Source organism: Chrysemys picta, chromosome 18, assembly GCF_011386835.1.
Source record: "Chrysemys picta bellii isolate R12L10 chromosome 18, ASM1138683v2, whole genome shotgun sequence".
Classification (NCBI taxonomy): Eukaryota; Metazoa; Chordata; order Testudines; family Emydidae; genus Chrysemys; species Chrysemys picta.
The window spans coordinates 14,867,670-14,893,296 of record NC_088808.1 but is presented as its reverse complement, the minus strand read 5'-3'; the positions used below and the strand labels follow the sequence as shown (position 1 = coordinate 14,893,296).

General features: G+C 42.7%; 1 protein-coding gene across 1 annotated transcript in view; it reads right to left on the bottom strand.

Annotated features, from left to right (window-relative positions):
- GPR107 (G protein-coupled receptor 107) overlaps window positions 1-25,627 on the bottom strand; it is a gene marked incomplete at its 5' end in the record, with an annotated part of 52,074 nt that overhangs the window by 2,527 nt on the left and 23,920 nt on the right. The window contains 6 exon segments of the mRNA XM_065572646.1: window positions 11,505-11,562; window positions 11,565-11,628; window positions 12,429-12,506; window positions 14,429-14,475; window positions 16,575-16,594; window positions 17,204-17,227. Of these exon segments, the coding sequence (XP_065428718.1) occupies window positions 11,505-11,562; window positions 11,565-11,628; window positions 12,429-12,506; window positions 14,429-14,475; window positions 16,575-16,594; window positions 17,204-17,227 (291 nt within the window).

The following is a 25,627-nucleotide window of genomic DNA, read 5'->3' as shown; positions in this document are numbered from 1 at the left end:
CATCACAATTACAAATGCTTCTAAAAAATCTCCTCCTATTCCAAACACCCTTAGCTGTACAGCTCTTTGGTTGAAGTCTTTTCCTGGGGTGGAGGAAAGGATATTGAGGTAGCTTGTTAGTACAACTGCTTATTGAAAATTTTCTAATAGAATCTTTTTTCTTGCAAAGAAGAGTACATTGCTAACTAACCAAGGACAAGACCATAATTTAGACATGCTGCAACTGAATGTATTTTAATCTTTGTTTATACTGAAGAGAACAGCAATACAGTGTGTGTCTCAGCTAGACAATTGACACGCTAGAGGCTACTGGCTTTTATTGAAGTTCCAAGCAAAGCGGTTGATTAAAAAAACAAAACAAAAAAACAGTAAGCTTGTGCGTTTGAATGTTCTTAATGCTTTGATTAACGCTTTTTGTGTTAAATATTTTCCTTTCTGCATTCTCTTAAAAAGGAAAAATCTATACTACAGATCATGCCAATGGCTATAGTCCAGAATCCAACATACTGGATTAAAGCATACTGAAACCTATATGCATCCGAAGAAGTGGGCTGTAGTCCACGAAAGCTTATGCTCTAATAAATTTGTTAGTCTCTAAGGTGCCACAAGTACTCCTGTTCTTTTTAAAGTCCTATTAAAGTTATTCAGGGGAAATCAGGGTAACGATAAAAACCAGAAGTCATCCCCCATATCAACCTGGGACACTATCAGTACAATTTGACAGTGGGACCATAAAACCTTCTTATACTGTGCAAATATTATGCAGGCATATCTGGTGCATCAGTAACACCACCAGTGTCAGAAGATTACCTTGAGTAACAGACAAGTTCTTCAGAATATCGATCCGACAGCCTTCTCCATTGTAAAGAGACAATCTGCCTCCCACATGGTAATTTGATGTATATTCAATGTTATCTTTTTATTCTATTGCAGAATAATGTACTCCCTCCCATTTTATTTATTGGTCTCTTCTGACTCATTAACATGCATAAAGTTCCTTATTTAGCATAAGGAGAGCCAGGTAAAAATGCTGCTAGCCTCCCTCTCCTGCCCATACACAATGCACACACATACAGACACATGAGACTCCTGAAGGAAGTTCCAACGGTCTTGCTTGGAGTTGCACCCTTGGCCCGCTGATGTGCCCATATCTGCTGTTGTTTCCTATATAGTTTGATTAAACAAAAATGCGTTTATAGTCTCTGTGCTCAGTGCGATCTCTCCTCTCTCCAAAAAAAGAGGGAACAAGAGGAGTTCTTTTTTCAAAAAGCTCTTAAGATAATGTCGGTTTAACTTTACCACCACAGAGATAATAGGTGAATACGCTTCTTTACACTAGCTACAGCAGGTAATTTCCCTGGGGAAAAAAAAATGCTTTTCTGCCAGTGCAATTCTATTGGTGGCAGGACTGGGCACAGAGCAAGTCTAGAGGACATGTTGGTAAGAATGCCCAGGTCTTGTCTACATTATTGCTTCCGCCATCACAACTCCAGTATACAGCGATAGATCTCCCTCTTCCAAAAAAACAGTTCAGCAAAATGCTTATTAGGGCCCACAAAAGCTAGGGATTCATAGCATTGACTAAAGCCAGGCACTCTGCAATTCAGACTAGGCCTCTGAGCTGCCACAGAACTTCACTTCTGATCTGCAAGGCCTTAGGTCAAAGACTCTCTAACTGCAGTCCATAAAGCACTTATCTGTCTCTAGGCAACAAATTACATTGAATGGCAGCTAAAATATATTAAATCATTTCCTTCTTCATTTTTCCCAAGGGAGCAATTCCTGGAGTTGCCACAGAGCTAATAAGTAATGATCACAAGCAGGAGGAGGAAGTGATGCCTTATACCAGCGGTGCCCAAACTATGGCCCAACGGCCATACACGTCCCACCAGAGCATTTCATAAGGCCTGAGGCCTGCTTCAACACAATATACTAACAACCGATTCATTAGCACTCTGTTGTCATGTTTACATCATTTTAGTTTACACAAGTCTGTAAACAGACAATACTGTACATAGAAACAACCTAATACATATGAAACAAGCTAAACTTAAACTATAAATCAATACGGGGACTTTAAATCTTCTTAAAATATGTAGAATTTGTTTGTCCTCCACCAGGTTGTGCTTAAGTTTATGTGGTCCTCTTGTGTAATAGGGCAGGGCCCCACTGCCCTATACATTTGTAATACGTGGTCAAAAATTATGGAATAGTTTGTTTCCCTCTACCCTAGTTAATCCAGATTTATCAAGCAAGAATGGCTAAGTATGCAGAAGTTTTTCCACCTTTCACAGCTCTGTTTCATGACCCTCTTTTTTGCCTGGTCTTTTGTTTTATCGTCCTACCCGAGGAAAAATGACAAGAGGAAAAACTGGAAGGATAATAGCAGCTGACCTCCATGAGTCAAGTCTTTGATATTGCAAACTGGAATGAAAGTTGATCTGCCATCAAGCAAGGAAGCTGAACTCAGCATGAGAAAAAGCTTTATAGCTGTTTTCTTTCCTTAATGGAGAGCATAATGAATTAGTCTGTTGTGAAGCAAGGACTTGGGAGAGCGTGCAGAGGCAGAATGATAGGAACCTATGGATTCTGCAATTTCCTCCTACCCCAGAGAGCTGCTCATCCCATTATGCAAAGAGAACCAACTCAGGATACCACAAAATAAAGTAGAGGTGTCAATGTGTCATCACAAATAGAGGTGATTTTAGTAGGGCCATTGTAGACAGCTGGGAGGAAGGAGGAAATCGAGGATACCACCTTCATAAGACATTAGTTTCATTTAATAAAACAGACTTAGGTTAACAAGTGCTTTCCTCCCCATCTCATCCTACTTCAGTGGGGTTCCTCCCCACCACCACCCGCACTCTCACACGCACTCCACTTCAACTCAGATATGTAAAACAGCACTCAAGCATCTGACATTTACAAGCAAGGCCTGTTTCGCTAAAGAAATAATTCATTGCAGGGGAGAGAGAGCAGCAAGCTTCCTCCCCCTCCACCCCAAACTACTGTATTGTTTACATTTTAGGATTTAGCCAAGTGTGTCTGCACCATCTCAGGCAGCACTCTTTAATCTAACAAAGTGGCAGCTAAGTGCCCACAAACTGACAGAACTCACTTTAGAAGTAGCATAGAGCAGAGTGACAAAAGTCACTTTTCGCTGCTGGAGACTGGCTGCTGACCCTCTCTGGAAAAAACAGACTGGTCTCTAGATTGGGTTCAGTTATACCCTCTCCTACACCAGTGCAGTTCTTATTAATTTTGGTGAATCTGAGCAGAAAAAGAGACCTATAATCTTTAAGGCTACTTTCTTCTATAAACACTTGAACTGAGATTTCCTATGGTTAAGTAACTCCTTGTAAAGCTACTAAAAGTAAATCCCTTGATATTTCGTACAGCCAAGACTTCCTAACTTACACTCTTGATATAAGAGTTGAATTAAGAGAGTTTACATGTGTAGGAAATGTGTGCCCTATGCTGTCTTTTTATGGCATAAAAAGGATATCCTGGTTTCTTGCTTCTGCCTAATACTGGCCCATTTGAAATACTGCTGAGTTGTTTCACGTATATTAATTTTTGTCATTATCACCAACAGCATATGTGCATTTATGTTTACAGACAGCGAGAGCTCATAAAACAGGGGTCCCCAACGTGGTGCTCGCCGGCGCCATGGTGCCCGCCGGGGCGTCTAAGTGCGCCCACGTAGTGGCTGGCAGATGAGCATCCGCCAAAATGCCGCCAAATTTTGGCAGCGACGCCTCTGGATGACGCCATTTGTCGGCGGCATTTCGGCGGATGCTCGTCCGCCGCCGCGGTCCTCCATGGCTCGTCGTCTGGTGCCCACCAGATGAAAAAGGTTGGGGACCACTGTCATAAAGCTATCACTGAAAACATATGTGGGCCAGAAAGCAGAAGGTAAAGTATCTGTGCTACAGTATTAGGTCACAACTCTGACATTTTCCTGGAATATTTGAGCAATGCATGGAGAACTGGCAAGGTGACCTCAGAGTACGTTAAACCCAAGCTGCAGCTCTCCCTTGGCTCAGGAGTAGAGGGGATGTTGAATCTACATATCAGGACATTTCTGCAGCAAGGATAAAAAGCAAGCACGATTTGTTTTAAAAAATAGGAAAGCCAGGCAGTTTTTATACACCATAAAAAAAGGGGGGTACATTTTTGCTTTGCACCTGTAAAATCAAACTGAAAACAACAAAACATGGTGAAGAGATCAGTTTATAGCCTTCTATCTTCTGCCATAGATACTCCTTATTTTTCTGAAGCTATCACATGAAAAAACCATCACACGCTCACAGCTGGTATAGTCAGTCAGGATACCGACAACCACACAACCATACGTGCTCACGTAAGCCTTGATATTTTTAAGCTGAAACAATATTTGTTTATAATGTTTATTAACACAAAAATAGCAAAATTTATTAACACAAAAATAGCCAGGGCAAATTTACTGTTATGTTTCACCTACCAAAAACCACCTACTATGCTTTTCAAAAATGCATAACCTTTCATTCCTGATGTAGCTAGCGAATGAAGAATGAGAATCTCCTAGAGAGCCTCTGCCAGATGGCCAAGGGAATGGAACAGACCCATGAGTCAGAGGAAGAGAATTCCAGCAGAGCTGAGGGGAAGTTACCCACAATGATGGAATAATGGAAAATCCCAGAGCAAACATTGGAGTCCCTTAATCTAACAAAAACTCTCCAGAAAAGTTCTCAGATTGTCAGGTTTCCAATGCTCCACCGGCTTTCCTGTTGCTGAGATGCAGATGGCTTAAGACACTTGAGTCACTCTGCTAGGCTTGCTCAAACTTATCCCTAGCAGATCTGTGCTTTTACATCTTGAAATGGATTCTTTAAGATTTGCAAATTTAGTACTTGTGGAAGGTGTCTGATTATCTGCCCTAGAAGCTGTGGATGAGCAAAGACTTCCAAAGAGATACAGCTGGTGCAGTGTCAGTGCAAGATTTCACCACACCGCTCAAGCCAAACCTGAATGTGCCTCCCCACAAAAAGAAATTAGCCAAGTCTTCACGCTTTTTTAATCCTGGGCCGCTCTGGCAAGTCTTCCAATTAGGGAGGCGGTTTTCTGATGTTGACATTTGTTCACTGGGACCCAGATTGAGACCTTTTTCTTACATATAGGCCATTAACCACCATTAAATTAGAATGGCTTTGAATCCAGCTACTTGGGTGTGACTAAAATTAGTGATCTAGATTTTTTGTTCCTGTGGCCCATTACCAGTTCCAGGAACCCCAATCTACTCTAAGCAGCTGACCAGAGCCAAGATCTCTATTGTAACACCTAGAGCAGCGGTCCTCAAACCTTAGCAATCCAAGGACCCCCATTTTGATTTAAATTTTTTCCTAGACCCCCAAACCAGCTTCTAATTTTCCCCAGGGGAGCTCAACCCCCACTCAGCCCCAGGCCCTGCCCACACTTCACCTCTTCCCCCAAGGCCCCAACCACCACTTTGATTTCTCTTAAGAATGACTAGGACATAACAGCTGAAGAAAGAAGTTACAATGAGAAATAAATTCCCTTTAGTGTTATACCATGATCAAGAAGACAGGTTTGCAAGACATTACATACACTATTGTTCCTCACATCTATAATTTATTGGGTAGGTACAAGACATTCTACAAGAAGTTTTCCCCTTGATGCTCAAAAAGGAACACTATCAAATGCATTTTAAATCTGGTCAATTTATAGACCTAGAACTGTTGTAATACAACAGAGAATGGTCTTGAATTATTTTAAAGTCCATTATTTCTGAGAACTTTAAAAACTAGGCTGCCTTGTTCAGCAGTTCCCTCAATAAACCTCATTTCCAGAGCTGTGCAGACATCAGTGAGGTTGGTGATAATACAAAAATGTGTTTTGACATGCAAAGGCGTTTTATATTAATTTCAGTTCCATTCAAAACTGGATGAGGAAAGTGCTTGACAAATTGGAGAGAAATTAATTGATAGGAAGATTCCTGAGCTTGTAAGATTACAAAAAACAAAGTGTACAAAATGCCTAACTACTGAAAACATTAATTGGAACTGCTCGTTTATAATTATAAACAGCTCCTTTCTACAATCCAAGAAGGGAAGAAAAGAAGTGGGTAATAATCCAGCTATCAAATATGGAAGACTGTTTAGTCTGAATTAGATCTCGAAGAATGAACCAAATATAAAAAAGAATATTTACCTCTAACTAGCTCAAATATTTAGTCTTCTATTTACACTCGTTTTACTTTGGTGTTTAGTGTACAGTGAAGTTGCATACAACTAATTTGATACCAGTGTATGTTGGACGGGTAATACATGTCCTGAGATAGTCAGTCACATGTCATGTCACCCCACCTTTGGATATGCAAGTACTGCTGAAAGTCAATTTTGCCAGTGACTATTCAAAAGTAGTTTTATTCATGTTATTCAGTGCCTTGAACTAGTTCACGAGCACTTGAGACCATTCAAAAGTTAGCTTTTAAACCAATGGATCCAGGCGACATCTCTATTAAATAGAGACATTTGAAAAAGTATGAAGAAAGACACGTAGCTAACATGGCACTCTTGGTTACCACAGCCTTGGCAAGCAAAATGGAGTCTTATGGTACTATGATGTACAGTTTAAAAAACTTACCATGGGCACTAGCCCAGGGAGCTTCTTCTGCAAGTTTCCTGATCTCCTCCAAGTGACAGCTACATACTAGCTGTGTTGCTAAACAAAATAGGAAACCCACATACCTCAGTGTGTGCTGCATAGTTAAAAAAAAACTTTCAAAGACCCTGGGAAGTCACAGAATTTTAATTAATGGTGGCTAAATTCATACAGTGTGTTTACTGTAATCCATACCGGCCCACACCTACCCTGTTACTTATAAACACACACTCCGCATTATACTCTTTACAGAGTTACAAAACAACCTTTAATACAGTGGCTTTTATTTCCTCACCATTTGGTGATACTTGAGGAGTAAGGGCATGTCTGGGCAACCCAGACTGGATTTAAAATACAAGGTAGGAGAGAAGATAAGCAGCAGTGGAGCACTAGAGATAATTAGCACATACACAGAGCTTTCATATACTGTGAATCTGTATGACCAATTCTCCTTTGGCCCTCACCAAGCCCAGGTAACCTCCTCACACCCAGTGCTAGCTTCACAAATCCCAGCACCCAACATCAGCCATGTGGTTTTGGTTTTCATTTTTTTTCCTGGCTACAGTCTCCTAGAATCATAGACATGTAGGACCGGAAGGGACCTCGAGAGGTCATCTAGTCCTATCCCCTGCACTCAAGGCAGGACTACGCAATAGCTAGACCATCCCTGACAGGTGTTGTCTAACTTGTTCTTAAAAACCAGTAATAATGGAGATTCCGCAACCTCCCTAGGCACTTTGTTCCTATGCTTAACTACCCTGACAGGAAGCTTTACCTAATGTCCAACCTAAACCTCTCTTGATGCAATTTAGGTCCATTGCTTCTTGTCCTATCCTCAGGGGTTAATGAGAACAATTTCTCTCTCCTCCTTTTAACAACCTTTTATGTACCTGAAAACTGTTATGTCCCCTCTCAGTCTTCTCTTCTCCAGACTAAACACTTTTTTTCAATCTCCTTCATAGATATTTTTTCTAGACCTTTAATCGTATTTATTGCTCTTCTCTGGACTTTCTCCAATTTGTCCACATCTTTCCTGAAATGTGGTGTCCAGTAATGGACACAATATTCCAGTTGAGACCTTATCAGCGCAGAGTAGAGTGGAAGAAGTACTTCTTCTATTTTGCTTACAACACTCCTGCTAATACATCCCAGAATGTTGTTTGCTTTTTGGGGGGTGGGTGGGTGGGTGGGGGGGGTAACAGTTACACTGTTGACTCATATTTAGCTTATGATCCACTATGACCCAAGTACTCCTTCCTAAGCAGTCATTTCCCATTTTCTATGTGTGCCACTGATCACTTCTTCCTAAGTAGAGTACTTTGCATTTGTCTTTATTGAATTTCATCCTATTTACTTCAGACCATTTCTCCAGTGTGTCCAGATCATTTTGAATTTTAATCCTATCCTCCAAAGCACTTGCAATCCCCCCCCAGCTTGGTATTGTCTGCAAACTTTATAAGTGTACTCTCTGTTATTATCTAAATCATTGACGAAGAGATTGACCAGAACCAGAACTGATCCCTACGGGCCCTTCCAACTAGACTGTGAACACTGCAAGCACCTAAGATGGTACTTCTTGAATGTTGTATTCAACTTGTTTAAGTCACTGAGACAGTTGGGTAATGACTCCAGATTGTCTAGTTATGCTGGAGACCAGCCTAATCAGAATTTATCCATATCCCCACTTTACCTATATCTAGTCACCCAGTTGCTCTTATTCCTGTTAAACCAGGCCTAATTGTACTCTTGACTTTATGTCTCTCCTCCCTGCTCCTTCCAGCTGGGGAACAATTTCATTTATACAATAGCCAAAAGCTATGAAATGGACCAGTTTATAGGATGAAGCTATTGAAAAAGCATAAGCCAGAATTGCAGTTTAACACGGGACAAGCTAGTCACATTTTTCCACTGAAGTTTTGACCACTTTGAACAGCCTACCCTTGAAGGGATGCAATCTAGTCAGTTTCAAAGAGCAATTTAAGTAGTGGTTTCAAGTCTCACACCTGCCCCTAAATCTTCCTGCCAGTTTTGGTGGTGTTGTATTGTTGTTTCTTTTAAATAATTGAAAAAGGTTTTAAACTCATGTGGCCTGAAGGACGGTCAAACAAGAGAAACTGATATACATGGGAAAGTGGGGGTACATGACCCGTCAAATGCAGAGAACAAATCGCAAGGAGAAATTATTTCTCAGATCTCAGTCAGATTAGGGATTACTCTGTTACAAAGAGCAGATAAAAATAAAATACAAACATAGGTGATGGAAGCTGCTGTCCCTTTAGGGAGACCACTCTATTGTACAAGCCTCTAGGAAAGGACCAGATTCTGTCCTTCACTTAGATGGATTGGGACAGATCTAAGGTTAGTGACAACCTTGAGACTTTCATGATGGAATCCAGCATCTATAGAAACTGTACTTCACTATCCCTGCTCCTCCCTTTTCCCCTCATTCCCAATATATCAAAGCATTCCTTGCTAACCTCCCCACCCCAGACCCGCACCCAATTTATGAGCAATAATTCAGAGCAGGATAATATGCAGCACTAAATTAAAGGCCACTGAGTTTGTGCCAATTAAAATTACATTCAGTACTTCTCAACTTGATGAATTTATGGCATATTCCATTACAGAAAAGTAGAAGCATTTCTGAACCTTAGCCCTGAGGCTGTCACGGAGTGTGGGGGAGTCAGGGAGAGCTGCACCCTCACTTCCTGCGATTCACCGTGACTCTCAGCCAGCCAGTAAAACAGAAGGTTTATTAGACGACAGGAACACAGTCCCAAGCAGGGCTTGTAGGTAGAACCAGGACCCCGCAGCCAGGTCCCTCAGGGGAGCAAGGAGCTTAGACCCCAGACTTGGGGTTCCCTGCATCTTCCCAGCCAGCCCAAAACTGAAACCCCCTCCAGCCGACTCACTCCCCTTCCCCGGCTCCTTCTCTAGCCTTTGTCCCGTTTCCTGGGCAAAGGTGTCACCTGGCCCCATCCCCTTCTGGCTCAGGTATCATCCCTCAAATAAAGTCATCCCCTACTATCCCATCCCCAATGCAGACAGTCCCAGTAAAACTAAACGACATTCCCAGGTCAATCTGCCCCGCTCCCTACTGCGTCACAGTGTCACACTGGAGGGGGGAGGCAGCTTGGGTTGAGATCCAGCTTTATTTGTGATTATTCCAGACTACAACTCTCACAGGAAGAATTCTGATCTCAATTGCAACTGCCTTTGGGCCTGGCAGTCTAGTGGGAGCACAATACTCTGGCTAGGGGTGAGGAATAAGGGGCGCAGAGAGACGTTCAGCTCCCCAGCCCAGACACTTGCTCAAGGCTGCACTATCAAAGCCACATGCTCAACGTCAAGGGAGGGAGGAAGGGTCACACATCACATGCTATAGCAATTCTCCAGTGGATGAAGAGAATGGCACCTAATGGCCACAGGGAAAGTATGCCTGTGTGGAATTCTCAGGGCAAGGGGCAGACAGGAACCCCTGGAAGAACATAGCACTAGTTATACGCTATAAAACTCTAGTAAGGTGAGCTGATCTGGATCTTGCAATCTCTGATCTTAGGGATTTCCCAAGGATTGGCTCAAGTTAATTCTACTGCCATCAATGGGATGTGACATGACAGCTGGAGCCAGGGGTTTAATTCCCCCAAACACTGCTCAGCCCAGGCAAAGAATGTTTTCCCTATGTAAGCATTCGTAAGCAGCCAAAAATAGCACAATTAAGTTACACCAGTGGGGCAGTGTCCCACAGTGGCTCTTAATCAAGATCAACACTGTACTCTCATAACAACAACAACAAAAGAAAAAAACATCATCTCTCCAAGTCCAAATGCAGCCACTTGAGAATCAGGTACAGCTTTGGATGCACTGAAGCCTTGCCAGCACAGTAAGTAGTCTCAAACAAGCACAAAATAGGAGGGGGAGATTTAATAGCCATACCACTGACCTGCCCGTGTTTACCGGGGTATGCAGGGGACACAAAGAAGGCCAGCATTGCCATTGGCTGTGGCTATGTCTGCAAGATTTTAGAGAGATGTCCAGGAAAAATCAGACATCTTGAAGCAGAAGGGATGAAGTTGGGCTATAGTTTATAGAACGTGAGAACCATTAGCCTTTTCAGTCACCTTTATACAGCTATGAACCCACAGCAATAAACCAAGCTGATACTTCATCCTGGTACGGCATGCACATCTAAAAGCACTGTTTTAGAACAGAGGAGCATTTGGCCAAAGACATATTGTGTGTGTGGGGAGGGAGGAGGAAGGGAAGACATCACCTTTTTTAATCTAGGGCTTGATTTTCAGATGTGCTGAGCATTCAGTTCCAGGGGAAGTTCATAGATCTTCAGTTGCTCAGCCCCTCAAAATTAGGGCATGTCTACACCTCAGTGTGTACCACAATGCCTACCTGGCAATTTTTACCCATGATAATGCATGGAAAACTAGTGTAAGTATGTCTATCAGAAGAGCAGCACACCTCAGCCTGCAGGGTAGACATGCCCCTTAGGCTGCTAACTTTAGGAGTCCATAAATTTGAACGTTTAGTGCAAGATTTCGGTACGCATGTCATTTTTTGCACCATTAAGTATCCTACTAACTTGATGCAAACTACTATAATATGCAGTTCTGAGGTGCATAGGTGTACCATAGGTGTAACTTCTTTAGTGGTTTAGATAGCTACTGAATTTGAGTCTAACTGTATTTTTACACACACAGGCTGATCTCAAATATTGCGGGGTGGGCGGGGGAGAGGAGAGAACAAACCTCAGAAGAAAAGTGCAAGCAGCCTGTCTTTCTAACACTAAGTTGTCAAAGCCAATGAGGAAGAGGAAAAAAGGTACTTACACAGCTTCCACCTTCAAGTCATCTTCATCGTCCTAAGAGAGATGTAGGTAAGGGTTGCCGGACAGAACTTGTACCCCGTAAGAACAAAGAACACAAACGTTGCCATTTCATCCAACAGCTGCAAGTAAAACAGGAAATCGAAGATTGTTCTCGTGACCCCATATTGTCATGACACATTAACCTAATAAGGGCTTCTTGGCCACTAAATATTGCATCCTATGAATGAAAGCAGAGATGCAACAATGTGTCCCCCCACCTTACTGCTGTTAATCGCTGGACAAAGAATGTTAGCCCTCTGATTTTACTGCATTCCGTGTCATTTTAAATATAGTTAGAATTCCAAATGTCATTTCAGTACTTTTAAACAACTACAGCAAGACTTTGCTTTAAAGGGAAAGAGATGTCCCCTACGTCGTTTGGCACCACCAACAGTTAATGTATTCCAAAGATCCCTGCATGGTGGCTTGGATTATACTTTAAGAAACCATGTATTTTAAAGTCACTAAGCAAATAAAGACTGTAGATGGAGAAGTGAAAGCTCATTTGACTGGCTCCCTGGGGTCTCAATTACCACAGGGCAACCCGTAGCCTAATTTTTTTTTCCTTTGTACACTCTTGATTAATTTCCTTCAGACATTTTAAAATCAAAAAACAAAAATTCAATAATGTAATTACTTTCAGACGTCTCGCGTATAATCCAGCAACCTTGCAGGACAAGCATGAAACTTAAAAACCCCAGCCTCTTTCCTTCCCCCATGCCCTCAGGAGTACCAGTGCTCAAGATTGGCAAAAATCAGATCTCAGCAGCAGGCTTTGAGAAGTTATATTACAATGTGGAAAAGCACCTCTGATTTTTTATTTAGTTACAGTTAAAAATGAATGAGAGAGAGAGAGAGAGAGAGAGAGAGAGAGAGAAAGCGTGGATAAAATTTTCCACTGGAATGGAACAGCAAACTTGACAACAATTGGAATGACCTGTGTGAAGTAAATGTAACATACAATCTATGGAAGGAGGAGAGGGGACAAGAGCAAGAGGGAGAACAATGGCATCATCTTTTTATAACCTCTTATTCAATGAAGAAATATTTCAAGCAAAGAGTTACCTGGGAAATATGTCTCATTAGAATTATGACACTATTTGACACATAAGACAAGGGACAATTCTGTGACTTGAAATCTAAATGACTCAACATATTACTCACATATAAGAGTCCCTTATATTTCAGTGGGAACATACAAGAGTTTCCATAGAGTACCAAAATCAAGAGCATAGTCTATTACCCCTATGAGTTATGAAAAATGTTTGAAAGTAGGCAAGTGAAAACTACTAAGGGGTCAGTTCTCTCTTGGGATGTGTGTGCGCAGCTTCCATTGACTTCAACAAGACCTGCATGCATGTATCCCAAGGCACAATTTGGCCCCAAGCTTAATTTTTAGTATGTTTACACTACATTGTTCTAAACCCAACAGTGCAGTCAGCAAAGCTCAGTCTGTCTCTGGGGGAAAGTTAGTAAATATTACAAATAGCAGATCCAATTTAAAGACAGCCAGGGGGATACTGCCACTAGGGAAAGAAGGCAAGTTATTTTCAGCTGGAAAACTGAGAGGAGAGTTTTAACAGCCTACCAAGGTGCCAGAGCATGGCATCACCATGACTTGAAAGTATCTGACTGTTCTCAACCTGCCTTTACTCTAAGGTACTTGCAAATTCCTTTCTCAACCAACTGTGGTGACTATTATCTGAGTGCCGCACAATTGGCAACACTTATCACCCCCAACACCCCTCAGAAGGGACATGTATAATCCCCGTTTTACAAGTGGGGAACTGAGGGACAGAGCAACCACCCTCAACATATTTTTTGCCCCAGCAGGCATTGGGGGCTTGACCCAGAATTCCAATGGGCAGCGGGGACTGCGGGAACTGCGGGATAGCTGCCCACAGTGCACCGCTTCCAATGTCTACGCTTGCCCCGTTAGTGTGGACTCAAAGTCGAATTACTGTCCTTAGTGTGGATACACATGTTCGACTTTGTAATATCGGTTCCACAAATTCGCTTTAAGTAAAATCGAACTACTCTTGTAGTGTAGACATACCCTAAGTGACTTACCCAAGGTCATTAAGGATGCAAACCCTATTGCTAAGAACATTACAAATTAGACTGAACAGCACTTGGAGAAAGACTGTAAGGAACAGTTCTGCATGGCACTGGGAGGTGGATACAGTGGTCTAAACAGTCTTTTTCCATTTCTGACTTCGATGGCTATTCAGACATCCAATTAAGCACATTAGCAGGCTATTGCCATTCAAATAATCAGCTACAAAATTTAGGCCATGTCTACACTACGGGCGCTGCAGCTATGTAGATGTTTCCTACAGATATAGAAGGGTTTTTCCTGTCACTGAAGGTAATTCGCCTACCCAAGTGGAGGTAGCTAGATCAACAAGCATTCTTCTGTGGACATAGTTGCATCTATAGGGGCGGTTAGGTACAGTGCTATGCAACGTTCTTATGTCTGTCTACATTTTAAGTTATATATTTGCACTGAGGGCTGGTCTATAAGTTGTCCTCAAGCTTCAACACCAACATTTTGTAGGTGATTCAATCTCTTATAGCTATTGGTTCAGAACTTTGTGCAGTTTTAGGAAGACGGGCGAAAATCTGAATTTTTTTGAAAGCAAAGAATTTCAGTAAACTGATTTTTTCAGGACGGGGACCATTCTTACGGTCTCTCTACAATAACTAGCACAACACGTCCCCCATTTCATTTGGAGCTTCTAGATTCTCCTGAAATAATCTAAATAATAATCCACCGAAGTAGGTCCAGAATGGGCTTTCTGACCCATTTTTATTCACTTCAAGCCCTGCTCACAGACAGACAGACAGACAGACACACACACACACATATATAAGTTTCTTACTCACCATAATGTAGTAATGTCTGAACAGCTTCAGCTTTGCTAGGATAATAGCTGATGTGGAAAAAACACACAAGGCCATTAGGAAACATGTTAATACAAGCCACCTAAGTAACAGGCCTCTCAGGGCTTGTCTACACAGGGAAATATATCAGTCTAATTATGCACAGTAACAAGCTAAACCAGAAAAAGCCACTTGTTCTGAAATAAGTGTCTACACAGGGTGTTCTATTAGTGTAACTACATCAGTACATTTCCCCAGGTAGACAAGCCCTCAAGAGAGAGCTGAGCATTTAAAAAAATGCAGATCCTGGACAGGTTAACAGTGTCAATTATAAACCAGATTTTCTGCCACAGTCTCTGGAGGATCTGATTGTTAGGTTTTTAATGGAGCTGGCCACTACTAAACAAGAGACAGCGTGCAGTGGTTTTAAGAGCAAAGTTTGGATCTCATGGAAGCAGTTCAGTGACAATAAATGCAAACAATGCTTTCACTCCTGAGTGTCCTTAGCAAGCAACAGAGAAAAGGAAAAATCTCTCAGTGGGATGAGGAATGAGTGTACACTGTAGTGGGGAAATACACATTTATAGCCAGAGGAAATTGCTTGGGATAAGCCATAAGACAGCAAGAACTTTATCAGAGGGGTTACTATCCATGATCTAAACTTGCCTTCATTATTGTGGTTCCCATTATTGTTAGGCCAGTATCCTGTAGGGTGAAATACTGAGGGAAGAGCCATTCAGTACTTGGTTTAGACCACTCTGGTCATAAGCCAACAGCTGTGGGATGAAGTTGTCTCACCAGCTGAACCTGCAGGGTCTATTACATCTTCTGAACATCTTATCGATGCAGCTTTCAAAATCAAGTTGGGGGTGCCCTGAACATAAACAATCTAAGAACTGACCCCACCTCATGCTCACTTCTCAGAGAGATGCATCTGTCCCAGGTCAGCAGAGTCAGGGACGCAACCGGAGTCTCCTTTGTATGAAATATGGGTGGCTGCAGAGGGCAGGCTGCCTCCCTCCCAGCTCACACAAGTCTTACGGAGTAGAATCATTCTCCAGTTCCTGCAGTAGCACTCACACATTACTGTGGTTGTTGAAAAAAAGGGGCAGAGAACGGGGAAAGAAGAGGGCTGACAATTAGTAGGGGGCACTCCAGATTCCAGGAATTTTAGCTTGATCAAATAATTTCCCCAGAGGGGACAAGATCCTTTAAGACAAAATACAAGTGATTGATCCGTTCATTGGATAAGTTCTTAATGCAGTCCTGGGTCCTTAATGGGGAACCCCACTGCCTAGACCTAAGGGGAACATGAAGCCACCACAAACATTTTTCCCCCAAAAAGGGCAGTGTACACTTCATGGTCCAAGGGTCATGTTTTACCACATTGCAGCTGGCTATCATCTACATCCCCACCCCACTGCAGAGGCATGTCTCCCTCAGCATTCTGTACAGCAAAAGAGCACATTTTTGCAGTTTAACATCTATTCTCCTTTCTGTTCTTTCAGCTTGTACAGAGCAAGGAATCTCTTCTGCATCTTTTGGCAAATCTTATTTGAAGGTTTGTTTTCTCCACTGAGAATGTTGTTAGAAAGAAATCTCCATTTCTAAAGCTGATGCTTTACACATTACCTAGGCCTTATAGCATTTCAAACATTTTAATCCTCCAATACTTGACAGATCAGTAAATAAATATCTCCATTTTTGTGGACAAAGAAAACCAAAGCAGAGAGGGGTGCCCAATGCCACCAAAAATGTCTGGATCAGAGCTAGGATTAGAATTCAGAAGCAGCATGGATCTAGAAGCCAGAAACTTTTAATGTAACAAGTTTTAGATAGAAATCAGAAATCCTCCTCTCTCTCCCCCCCACGCCTCCAAATTCCTTGTCTACCCGATTGTTAAACTGCTGTCATGAGACAGCTAGCACATCTGCACCAGTTCCTGATGACTTGTGTTTCAGCCTCCCACACCTGTTACAGCTGCACTTTCCCCACTCCTTAAGGGTAGATTGTGTTGTCTCCACTGCATTCCTACAAGCCTCAGGGACAAGATGGTCTGCTCATGCTGGCGCATGTTAAGATTTCTCATGTGCCATGAACACATGGCAAACAGTCCCTCATACCTCCCTCTTTTCTCCCCAACTCCAACCAGCATCACCAAATGAATGTCTCTCATGTACCAGTGACTGATCACCACTGGGTCCATTCAGACAGAATGGGGTACAGGAAGGAGGATTTTTACTAACTTAGGGATATGCGCTGGTACTCTGCAAAGCCAGACACCACAAACCCTGTGAAACGAGATGGATCAAAAGCACATCAGAACACTTTATCCACAGTGTCAGCTGAAGTCACTGAGCTCAGCTGTGCCAGTTCAAGATGCGTGGAATTTAAAATGGCCAAGTCTTAGAATGGCTAATCTGAGTTTCTCTGAGAAATGCTTCAGGGTTCACCATGTCAGGCAAGAGGGGTAAAAAAATTACAGCAGTGAAGCTTTTTCCTGTACCAGTCAGTCATGCTTCAGCCATAATTTAAGAGTGGTATTTGCAGTAATAAGCAGCCGCAGAGCACTCATGACAGATCCTTGCATTTTAGTCACAAACTATATAAGCTAAGGCCCTGGAGCTAAACGGCTTGTTGATTGGAAAGGTTATATAGGTTCTTACTGAATGCAGCACATACTGATGTGAATCGGAAATGGAGATCAGCAACAGATGGAGCAGCTGTCAAACTTGGTTTGAGATTCAGGCTCTTACAGGTGGTGCAGGAATAACGCACGTGGCCTCCTGGTGCTTTAGTGACCTCAAGAATGGCAAAGGGTCCCAAGTGCTATAACCTACATTGGCAGTGTACACAGACATAATTTGCTTTCAAAGCAACTGAATAATGTAGGTTGCCAGTCCGGATTCCATGCAGGCTTCAAAGAAGAGAGCAAATCTGTCAAGCCTACAGAAAGTGTGTTTAGAGTCTGTCAAGAAAGCTACATTCAGTTCAGACAGCATCTTAAAGGTTTACATGGCAAGAAATGCTTTTTGCAATGGCTAAACTTAACTGGATTTTGAGTTTAACCAGACGTGACATCCTTAAATCAATCTGAAGTGACATTAGTGACATCTCCCATAAGCAAGCTTTAATACACTAACTCCTCACTTAACGTTGTAGTTCTGTTCCTGAAAAATGTGACTTTAAGCGAAACGATGTTAAGCGAATCCAATTTCCCCGTAAGAATTCATGTAAATGGGGGAGGGGGTTAGGTTCCAGGGAAATTTTTTTCACCAGACAAAAAACCATATTATATATATATATATATATATATATATATATATATATATATATATATATATATATATATATATATATATATATATATATATATATATATATACACACACACACACACATATACACACACACACACACACACACACACACACACACACACAGTATAAGTTTTAAACAAACAATTTAATACTGTACATAGCAATGATGATTGTGAAGCTTGGTTGAGGTGGTGTAGTTAGACGGTGGAAGACGGTGGGATATTTCCCAGGGAATGCCTTACTGCTAAATGATGAACTAGCATTAGGCTGAGCCCTCATGGGTTAACACGTTGTTAATGTAGCCTCACACTCTACAAGGTAGCACGAATGGAGGGAGGGGAGACAGCATGGCAGACAAAGACAGATACACAGGGAAGCAATGCAGCATCATTAGGGCAGCCATGTTGTCACAGCTGTGACAAGAAGTGTACCTTTTAATGGGAAAGGCCTCCAAGTCAAATGTGTCACCTTTGGCCATCTCCCTGGACGCAGAGCTGGGTTCTAAGTTCCCACTACACTGAGCACAACTAAGACAATGCCAACTGGATTTAAAGTGAGATACCAGCAGGGCCGCTCCAGGCACCAGCCGAGCAAGCTGGTGCTTGGGGCGGCAGATTGTTCGAGGCGGCATTCTGCCTAATCCTAGGGCAGCACGGCCGCTGTGTGTGTGTGTGTTCATTCCGCTCCGGCCGCCCTGTAGGGGGCGGCGGCGTGGAGGATGGGAGCGCCCTGCAGCAAGCCCGGCAGGGCAGCCCGCGTCCTTCCCTCCCAGCCGACCGGAGCGGCGCAGCAGCAGGCGGCGCAGAAGTCGGGGCCGTGTGGCAGCCCCCCGCTGAAGCCCTGGCAACCCCCCTTCTTTCTCTCTCTCTCTCTCTCCCCGCCCCGGCTAGCCGGGGCACATCTGCAGTGCAGGGAGTCCCCCTGCACCCTGGCTCTGGCTGCATCGCAGGTTTTTGTTGTTGTTGTTGCCTGGGCGGCCAAAAAGCCAGAGCTGGCCCTGGATACCAGTATCAAAATCTAGTGACCAAGAACTCCATAGTATGCCTCCACATGATTAAAGCATTCAAGAAGTCAGCATGCAAGATCCACATTTGAATCCTTGTTAATAGGTCTGAGATGGGGGGGGGGGGGGGAAGCAGGAGGACTAGCTCAGTGGTTTGAGCATTGGCCTTCTAACCCCAGGGTTGTGAGTTCAATCCTTGAGGGGACCATTTAGGGATCTGGGGCAAAAATCTGTCCGGGGATTGGTCCTGCTTTGAGCAGGGGGTTGGACTAGATGACCTCCTGAGGTCCCATCCAACCCTGATATTCTATGATTGGAAGTTTCACAAATACAGCTCACTTGGCTTCTGGAGTACAGACTATCAGGGACACTCTTTGTGCCATCTGTATGGATTCTCAGAGCAGCACTGGCTTCAAGTTCCGTGGAGGATGAACACTACTGTACTTTTTATATAGAACACAATTTAGCACCTAGAAAGTAAAGGACAACTTCTATACTTCAAACCCGAATTAGGGTCTCAACTTCTGATCCACAGAGCATTCTAATGAACCCACCATTGAGCAAATTACTAAGCCTCGCAACTGTGAGAACAAGAGTAGAGATTCTAAAATTTAACAGCAAGACAATGAAAGCTGACTAAGTTGTGTCTCATGGCTGTGTAAAAACCCGTTGCACATCTTGCCTCTATAGGTTTCCCTTTCCATCTCCTTTCCATTTTACAGCTTGCATCTGCTATATATATTCTGAGCTGCAGTGATCAAAACTGACAACACAAAGCTCTGGAAATCAGACTCTGTCTCACTCTCTGAGTGCCTACTATGCTAATTTCAAATGCTGTAACAGGCTACAAGATGGAAAAGGGTCAGATTGATTCATCAAAAAACTATTGTCTGCCAACGTGCTTGGCTGTGATGGACAATCTGACCTTTTCAGAATATTTATGTAATAGCAATAGAAGAACTTAGGGTACAAGCAGATCAACTCCAGACAACTATACAATATGCAAGGACAAGCCATAAAGCATCTAGAATTAACAATATAAGGCAAGATGGGTGAGGTAATATCTTTTATTGGACCACTTCTGCTGGTGAGAGAGAGAGAGAGAGAGAGAGAGAGAGAGAGAGAGAGAGAGAGAGAGAGAGAGAAGCTTTTGAGCTTACACAGGCCTGGGAATAAAGAGATATTATTACTTCACCCACCTGGTCTCGCTAATATCAGCACGGCTACAACAACACTGCATACAGTAGTAAGGCAGCTAAAGAACACCACTAGAAAGCATTGCATGCTGTGCCAGTCCTGATGCATTAGAGAGATTTAATTCCCCCATGCCAATACCAAAGAATACACTGGAAGTTTCCTGAACTATTTCCCATTTTCAAGGATGAACACACATTTACTCCCTGAAGTCTAATCAAAACAACTCAGGAAAGCAGGAGCCAATAATCACTGAAGATACAGTACATTCCTATGCCAGAAAGGAAACTGACTCAACAACTAGATTGGAAATTAGTATTACATTTGTCTCTGGCACCAAGCATAAGCAACAGACAGGTCACAGATTAACCCCCTTAACCTCTGTTAGGGGAAACAACAACAACAAACAACAACAAAAAGGAGCTTTTATCCCAAACACCTAATCTAAGAGGCGCACACTCATGAGAAAGCAAGCCCAGAGTATAGGATAAACAATTTTATCATCTCAAAACATGAGGCAGTCATACAACCTATAGGCTAGACTTGCGTTTGACACCTGTATCTGCAGTAGTGGAGACCACAGTGGAACAATACAGCCCTACTCCCCTTATTAATGTTAACTCAGATCCTCTAGTGCTGATATCAGTTATGGTCTAGATGCTTTATTAGCGCCAGGCTGTATCGTCTCAAGATTTTAGATGTTAGCGTACATCCATGAGTGTGGGTTCTTTTTCACTAAGACCTGCAGAGGTGTCTTAGGGCCAGATCCTGCAAAGCACCACATGCTGTTAGGAGCAGAGGGCATTCAGCAGCTTGCAGGACTGGGCCCTTCAGTTTGCAGTGTTTTTATGTATTGCGGCAGCAGCAGTAGAGTCTCAATGTGGAGGGTGATCAAGGTTTTTTTCCATGGGGCGGGGGTGGGCAAGTGTGCGGGAAGGGATTTGCCCACTGCACAGCACAAAGGGAACAGTGCCCAGTAGCTATTAGCTGCAACATATTTCCTCTAATACTGCTGCCAACCATGGCATGCTGCAGTGCTTCAGCAAAATTGCTAACAGTTCGTGACCAGACTGCACCAAGTTCCACGTCCCTCCACACATACACAGGAGAGGGGCAGAAGAAAGACTGCAGCTGGATTATTTTCTCCCCCTGGAAAGACAGAGAGGGCTTTAAGCCCAGTCATCCTACAGTATAAACAGAGGGCCACGTATAGCTATTGAGAATTTAAATGACAGTCGCAACATAGGAAGGGTAGATAATCTACAAAACTGTATTCCTATCTCTTCCCTCTCCCCTCACAGTTCTAGTTGTGAGGGATGGAGACTAGAATGAGATTGCAGATAAGTGATCCACCAGCCAAATAAATGATTCCACTAGACCTGTCAGGATTGCTCCCCTTAATCCTTTGGGGAGTTTCCTATGCTCACGTCTTCAGATTTGTAAATGACACATTTGCAATCATCAATAGCTGCAGAATAAAAGGAAAGCAAGGATTTGGGGGAGGCTGTGTAGGTGGGGGAAACGGACTAGAGGAGATGCAGTGAGGCTTTTGCTTAAGTTTAAAGAAGGGGAGGTAAGAAAGCTCTAAAATGCACTAGAGTTATCTGTCAAATGATAGGAAGAGAGAAACCAACCTAGCCCAGTTGGATGTTTGTATCCCACTGCTCTGCAGGCCAACCAGTAACCTGGGCAGAAGCCAGCCATTTTGCTTTAAGAGAATGGAAGGAGCACCTCAGACGAGGCAGAATAACGCACCCAATTGGAGACGCTTTATATCTGAACCACCTCCAGCAAAATCTAAATTGTCCTGGGACAGCGATGAGCATAAGACAAAAGGCACATGGCCATTGTTATTACTTCTTCCAGAGATTCATGCAGGCTGCAATTAATTCTCATTAATTAGCTCAGCCACCCCAGCATTTAGTGGGCTTTTTAAATAGTTCTGGGTAAGTGAACCCACTGGGCTTGTAAGCACAGCTGTGACCGTGGCAAATAGAATTATTTGTCAGACAGCCTTTTACTTCATTTTCTATTCCAGTCAGACTGCAGTCACGACTGTGCCAGGCTCCTGGGGTTACTACCTAATCAACATGTTGAGCTGTGGCTGGAAAAGGGTCAGACTTACAGCTTAGTAGACATGTGGGCGGGCAAAACTGCCAGGATACTAAGTCGTCGAGTGCCTGGGCTACCAGGTTTGGTAGTTCTGAAGGCTTCTCTGTGACCAAGATTTTAAAAATATTTCCTTAAAGGGGCGAAGTCTTCTTCATCAGTGGGAAGGTTGCCAAAAGGACCAAATGCCAGGGGAAATGGCTATTGAATGTATGGTGTAAATTCCCAAATGCCCTACAAAGTAGTGGAGAGAGAAATAGGGGAAGCAGCTTTATAGGTAATAACAGACATTAAATCCTGGCAGGCAATAGGCAGTCCAACCAGGACTGTGTCTGCCTGTGCAAGATCCAATCCATTCTAATCACAGAGTACGCAGCACAGCAGCTAGGCTGCGTAATGGAAGGATCTAGTCACTTTCACTACTTTAAAAGGGGAGACCATTTTAATTCATGAAAGCAATGCTAATGAATTTACAGTCAACGTTTGCTATTTAAAAGCCCGTCTCATTTTCCCTGTATCATGACAGATAGGCATATACTTGTATAAAACAAGCGCAAACTCATTTCACTTTGATTATAAGGCAGACCAAATTAGCCTTCATCTTTGAAAGAGTTATCCAGGGTGGGACCCATCAGCAAAATTCTGCTGCTGGCCCCACTTTCCTGTTAATTACTTAACTGAAGATTCTAATTTGGAGCCCAAGAATCCTATCAACAGCAGCATAATTACTCTGCCTTTAATGAAAAACATTTGGATCTGGCAAGTGAGGCCACATCATCCCATCACAGTGGCAGCTGCTCCTGCCACCAACTAAGACTAAGCAATATTTTTTCCTGGCACACTATTTCTTTAGCTGCTCTTTTTTATTAGCAGCAGCTGGTTGGCCATTTGGCTATGGAGAGAGAGATACATGATAGTAGGGGAGACAAAGGGGTGGCAGAGGAAGAACAAAAAGCAACACATTTCCTTCGTAGTTTCAAGTATTATCCAGAGATTTTGCAATGACAGGAAATCCCTGAATTTGCAGGATTCTTTTGCTCACTATGACACAGTGGTTGGAGTTATACAAATAAGTACTTGGAAAAAAGATGGATAGCAGCGTTCAGATTTTATTTGAATCTTGATCCTGTGCCTCACATTTTACTGTTGGCAACTCTTAAGCGCCTCATGTTGAGCACCCTTGATGCCAGCTGCTTCACCTTTCTGTTTTAGTCAGTGCATCTGGACACTGAGCAAACTCCATAGCACCCTCTGGTGAAAAAATAGTCAACTGCAAGCTGTGGGGGGGTCTACCAGCATTATCTCAGGCCGCACAAATCTAGGGTTTGATCATCCCATCAACTGCTTGCAGCCAGGCCCCAGATACTGAATTGTCAGCATCTATGTATTTACATAGCTCATTACAAGCAAACATTGATTCTACCTTGAGCGCGCACACACACACACACACACACACACCAGTTATTTGTATTGCAGTAGCACCTAGAGGTCACAATTAAGAATAAGCACTGCGTGCGCACACATGCTCAAAGTGACCCCGACCCAAAGATCTTACAATATAAACCAGGGGTCGGCAACCTTTCAGAAGCGGTGTGCTGAGTCTTCATTTCTTCACTCTAAGTTAAGGTTTTGCGTGCCAGTAATACATTTTAATGTTTTTAGAAGGTCTCTTTCTACAAGTCTATAATATATAACTAAACTATTGTTGTATGTAAAGTAAATAAGGTTTCTAAAATGTTTAAGAAGCTTCATTTAAAACTAAATTAAAATGCAGAGCCCCCCGGACCGGTGGCCAGGACCCAGGCAGTGTGCGTGCCACTGAAAATCAGCCACTGAAAATCAGCTCACGTGCCGCCTTCAGCACCTGTGCCATAGGTTGCCTACCCCTCATCTAAGCATACGTTGAGACAAAAGGTGAATGCAAACCAAACCAGATGCAGGGAGGAGGGCAAGTACAATGAATTCCTTTTTAAGTGTGTTTTATCTTCTGGGGCAGCATGGTAGATTGTCCCATTAGAAATCATTAATAGTGATATTTGTGTTAGATAATTTATGGTAGCAGCTCTTATATCCATTTCCAGTAGTAATTTTAACACTTCCGTGGTGCTTTTCATCCTTAAATCTCAAAATACTGTACCCATCTTTGTAATCATTACTTTGACTTCTAACATTACAAATAAACACTGTCAGAGTTCAGCAAGCTTTGTAGAATGGACGGTATCTTCTTGGTTAAGTGTCTACAGCAGGGGAAGGCAACCTATGGCATGTGTGCCAAAGGTGGCACGCGAGCTGATTTTCAGTGGCACTCAAACTACTGGCCACCGGTCCGGGGAGGGAGGGCGGGGGGCTCTGCATTTTAATTTAATTTTAAATGAAGCTTCTTAAACATTTTAAAAACCTTATTTACTTTACATACAACAATAGTTTAGTTATATATTATAGACTTGTAGAAAGAGACCTTCTAAAAACGTTAAAATGTATGACTGGCACACGAAACCTTAAATTAAAGTGAATAAATGAAGACTCGGCACACCACTTCTGAAAGGTTGCTGACCCCTGGTCTACAGCATGTTTTACACTGCATGCACTTCACCACCACCTCCTCAAGACAGATATTTTAAGGTTTCCTGTACCAGAGTGCCCTCTGCTGAATTGGAAAATGACATTAAGTTCTGCATTACCCTATGAAAGCTACATGTAAGGGGTAGGGACGAGACACTGGGATATTATCCATTTAACATAGGTTCCACTGGTAGGAGAAAGCTCTTTTGCTACTACTTAAAGTAATGTCAAGAGGTTAGCATATTATTGCTCTTTTAAACCCTTTTCACTGAAGAGGGTGATCGCCGCTTATGGCTCCAAGCAGGCAGTATGTTGCAGCAACAGAAGCCACTCTGCAGGAATGACATCTCAAGGACCCAGTCCCATTCGTCTGCTCACATGATTAAAAAAAAAAAAAAGAAAAAACCACACACACCCTATCACCTGTGGGTGAACAAGGTACACAAAGTGATCGCTCTTTATCTGACTTATCAATCCTCATCCTCAAAGGAAACCAGCACAAACACTTTCAAAAGATGAACCTGGGAGCTTAAATTCATTAGTCTGCGGACACTAAAAAATCATGAATTGAACAGGATTTACGGCTTATTACAACAATCTGTAACCCACTAACTGCCTCTTTTTGTCCTATGACTGAAGAGGTGCTAATGGGCTACTCTACCTTGTATGGTCCCTGACAATATGTGCTAACTACTTATGCTAAACTACCTGTTCCACCTTGTGTTTTGCTGCGACTGGAGTATCTTTCCCAGACCTGAAGAAGAGCTCTATGTGGCTTTCACCAAAAGAAGTTGGTCAATAAAAGATATTACCTCACCCAACTTGTCTCTTGCTCACATGAGTCATCCTACTGGTTTAAATGAAACTATCCACATAAGGGTGGATCTGGATTTCAAACCAAGATTTCAATGCCAATTTATGTCAACATCTTGGCAACAGAGGGACACTGCATTTGTGATAAAACACCACAGACTATTTCATTAAAAATAAGAACTTTCCGGAAGCAAGCCCTGG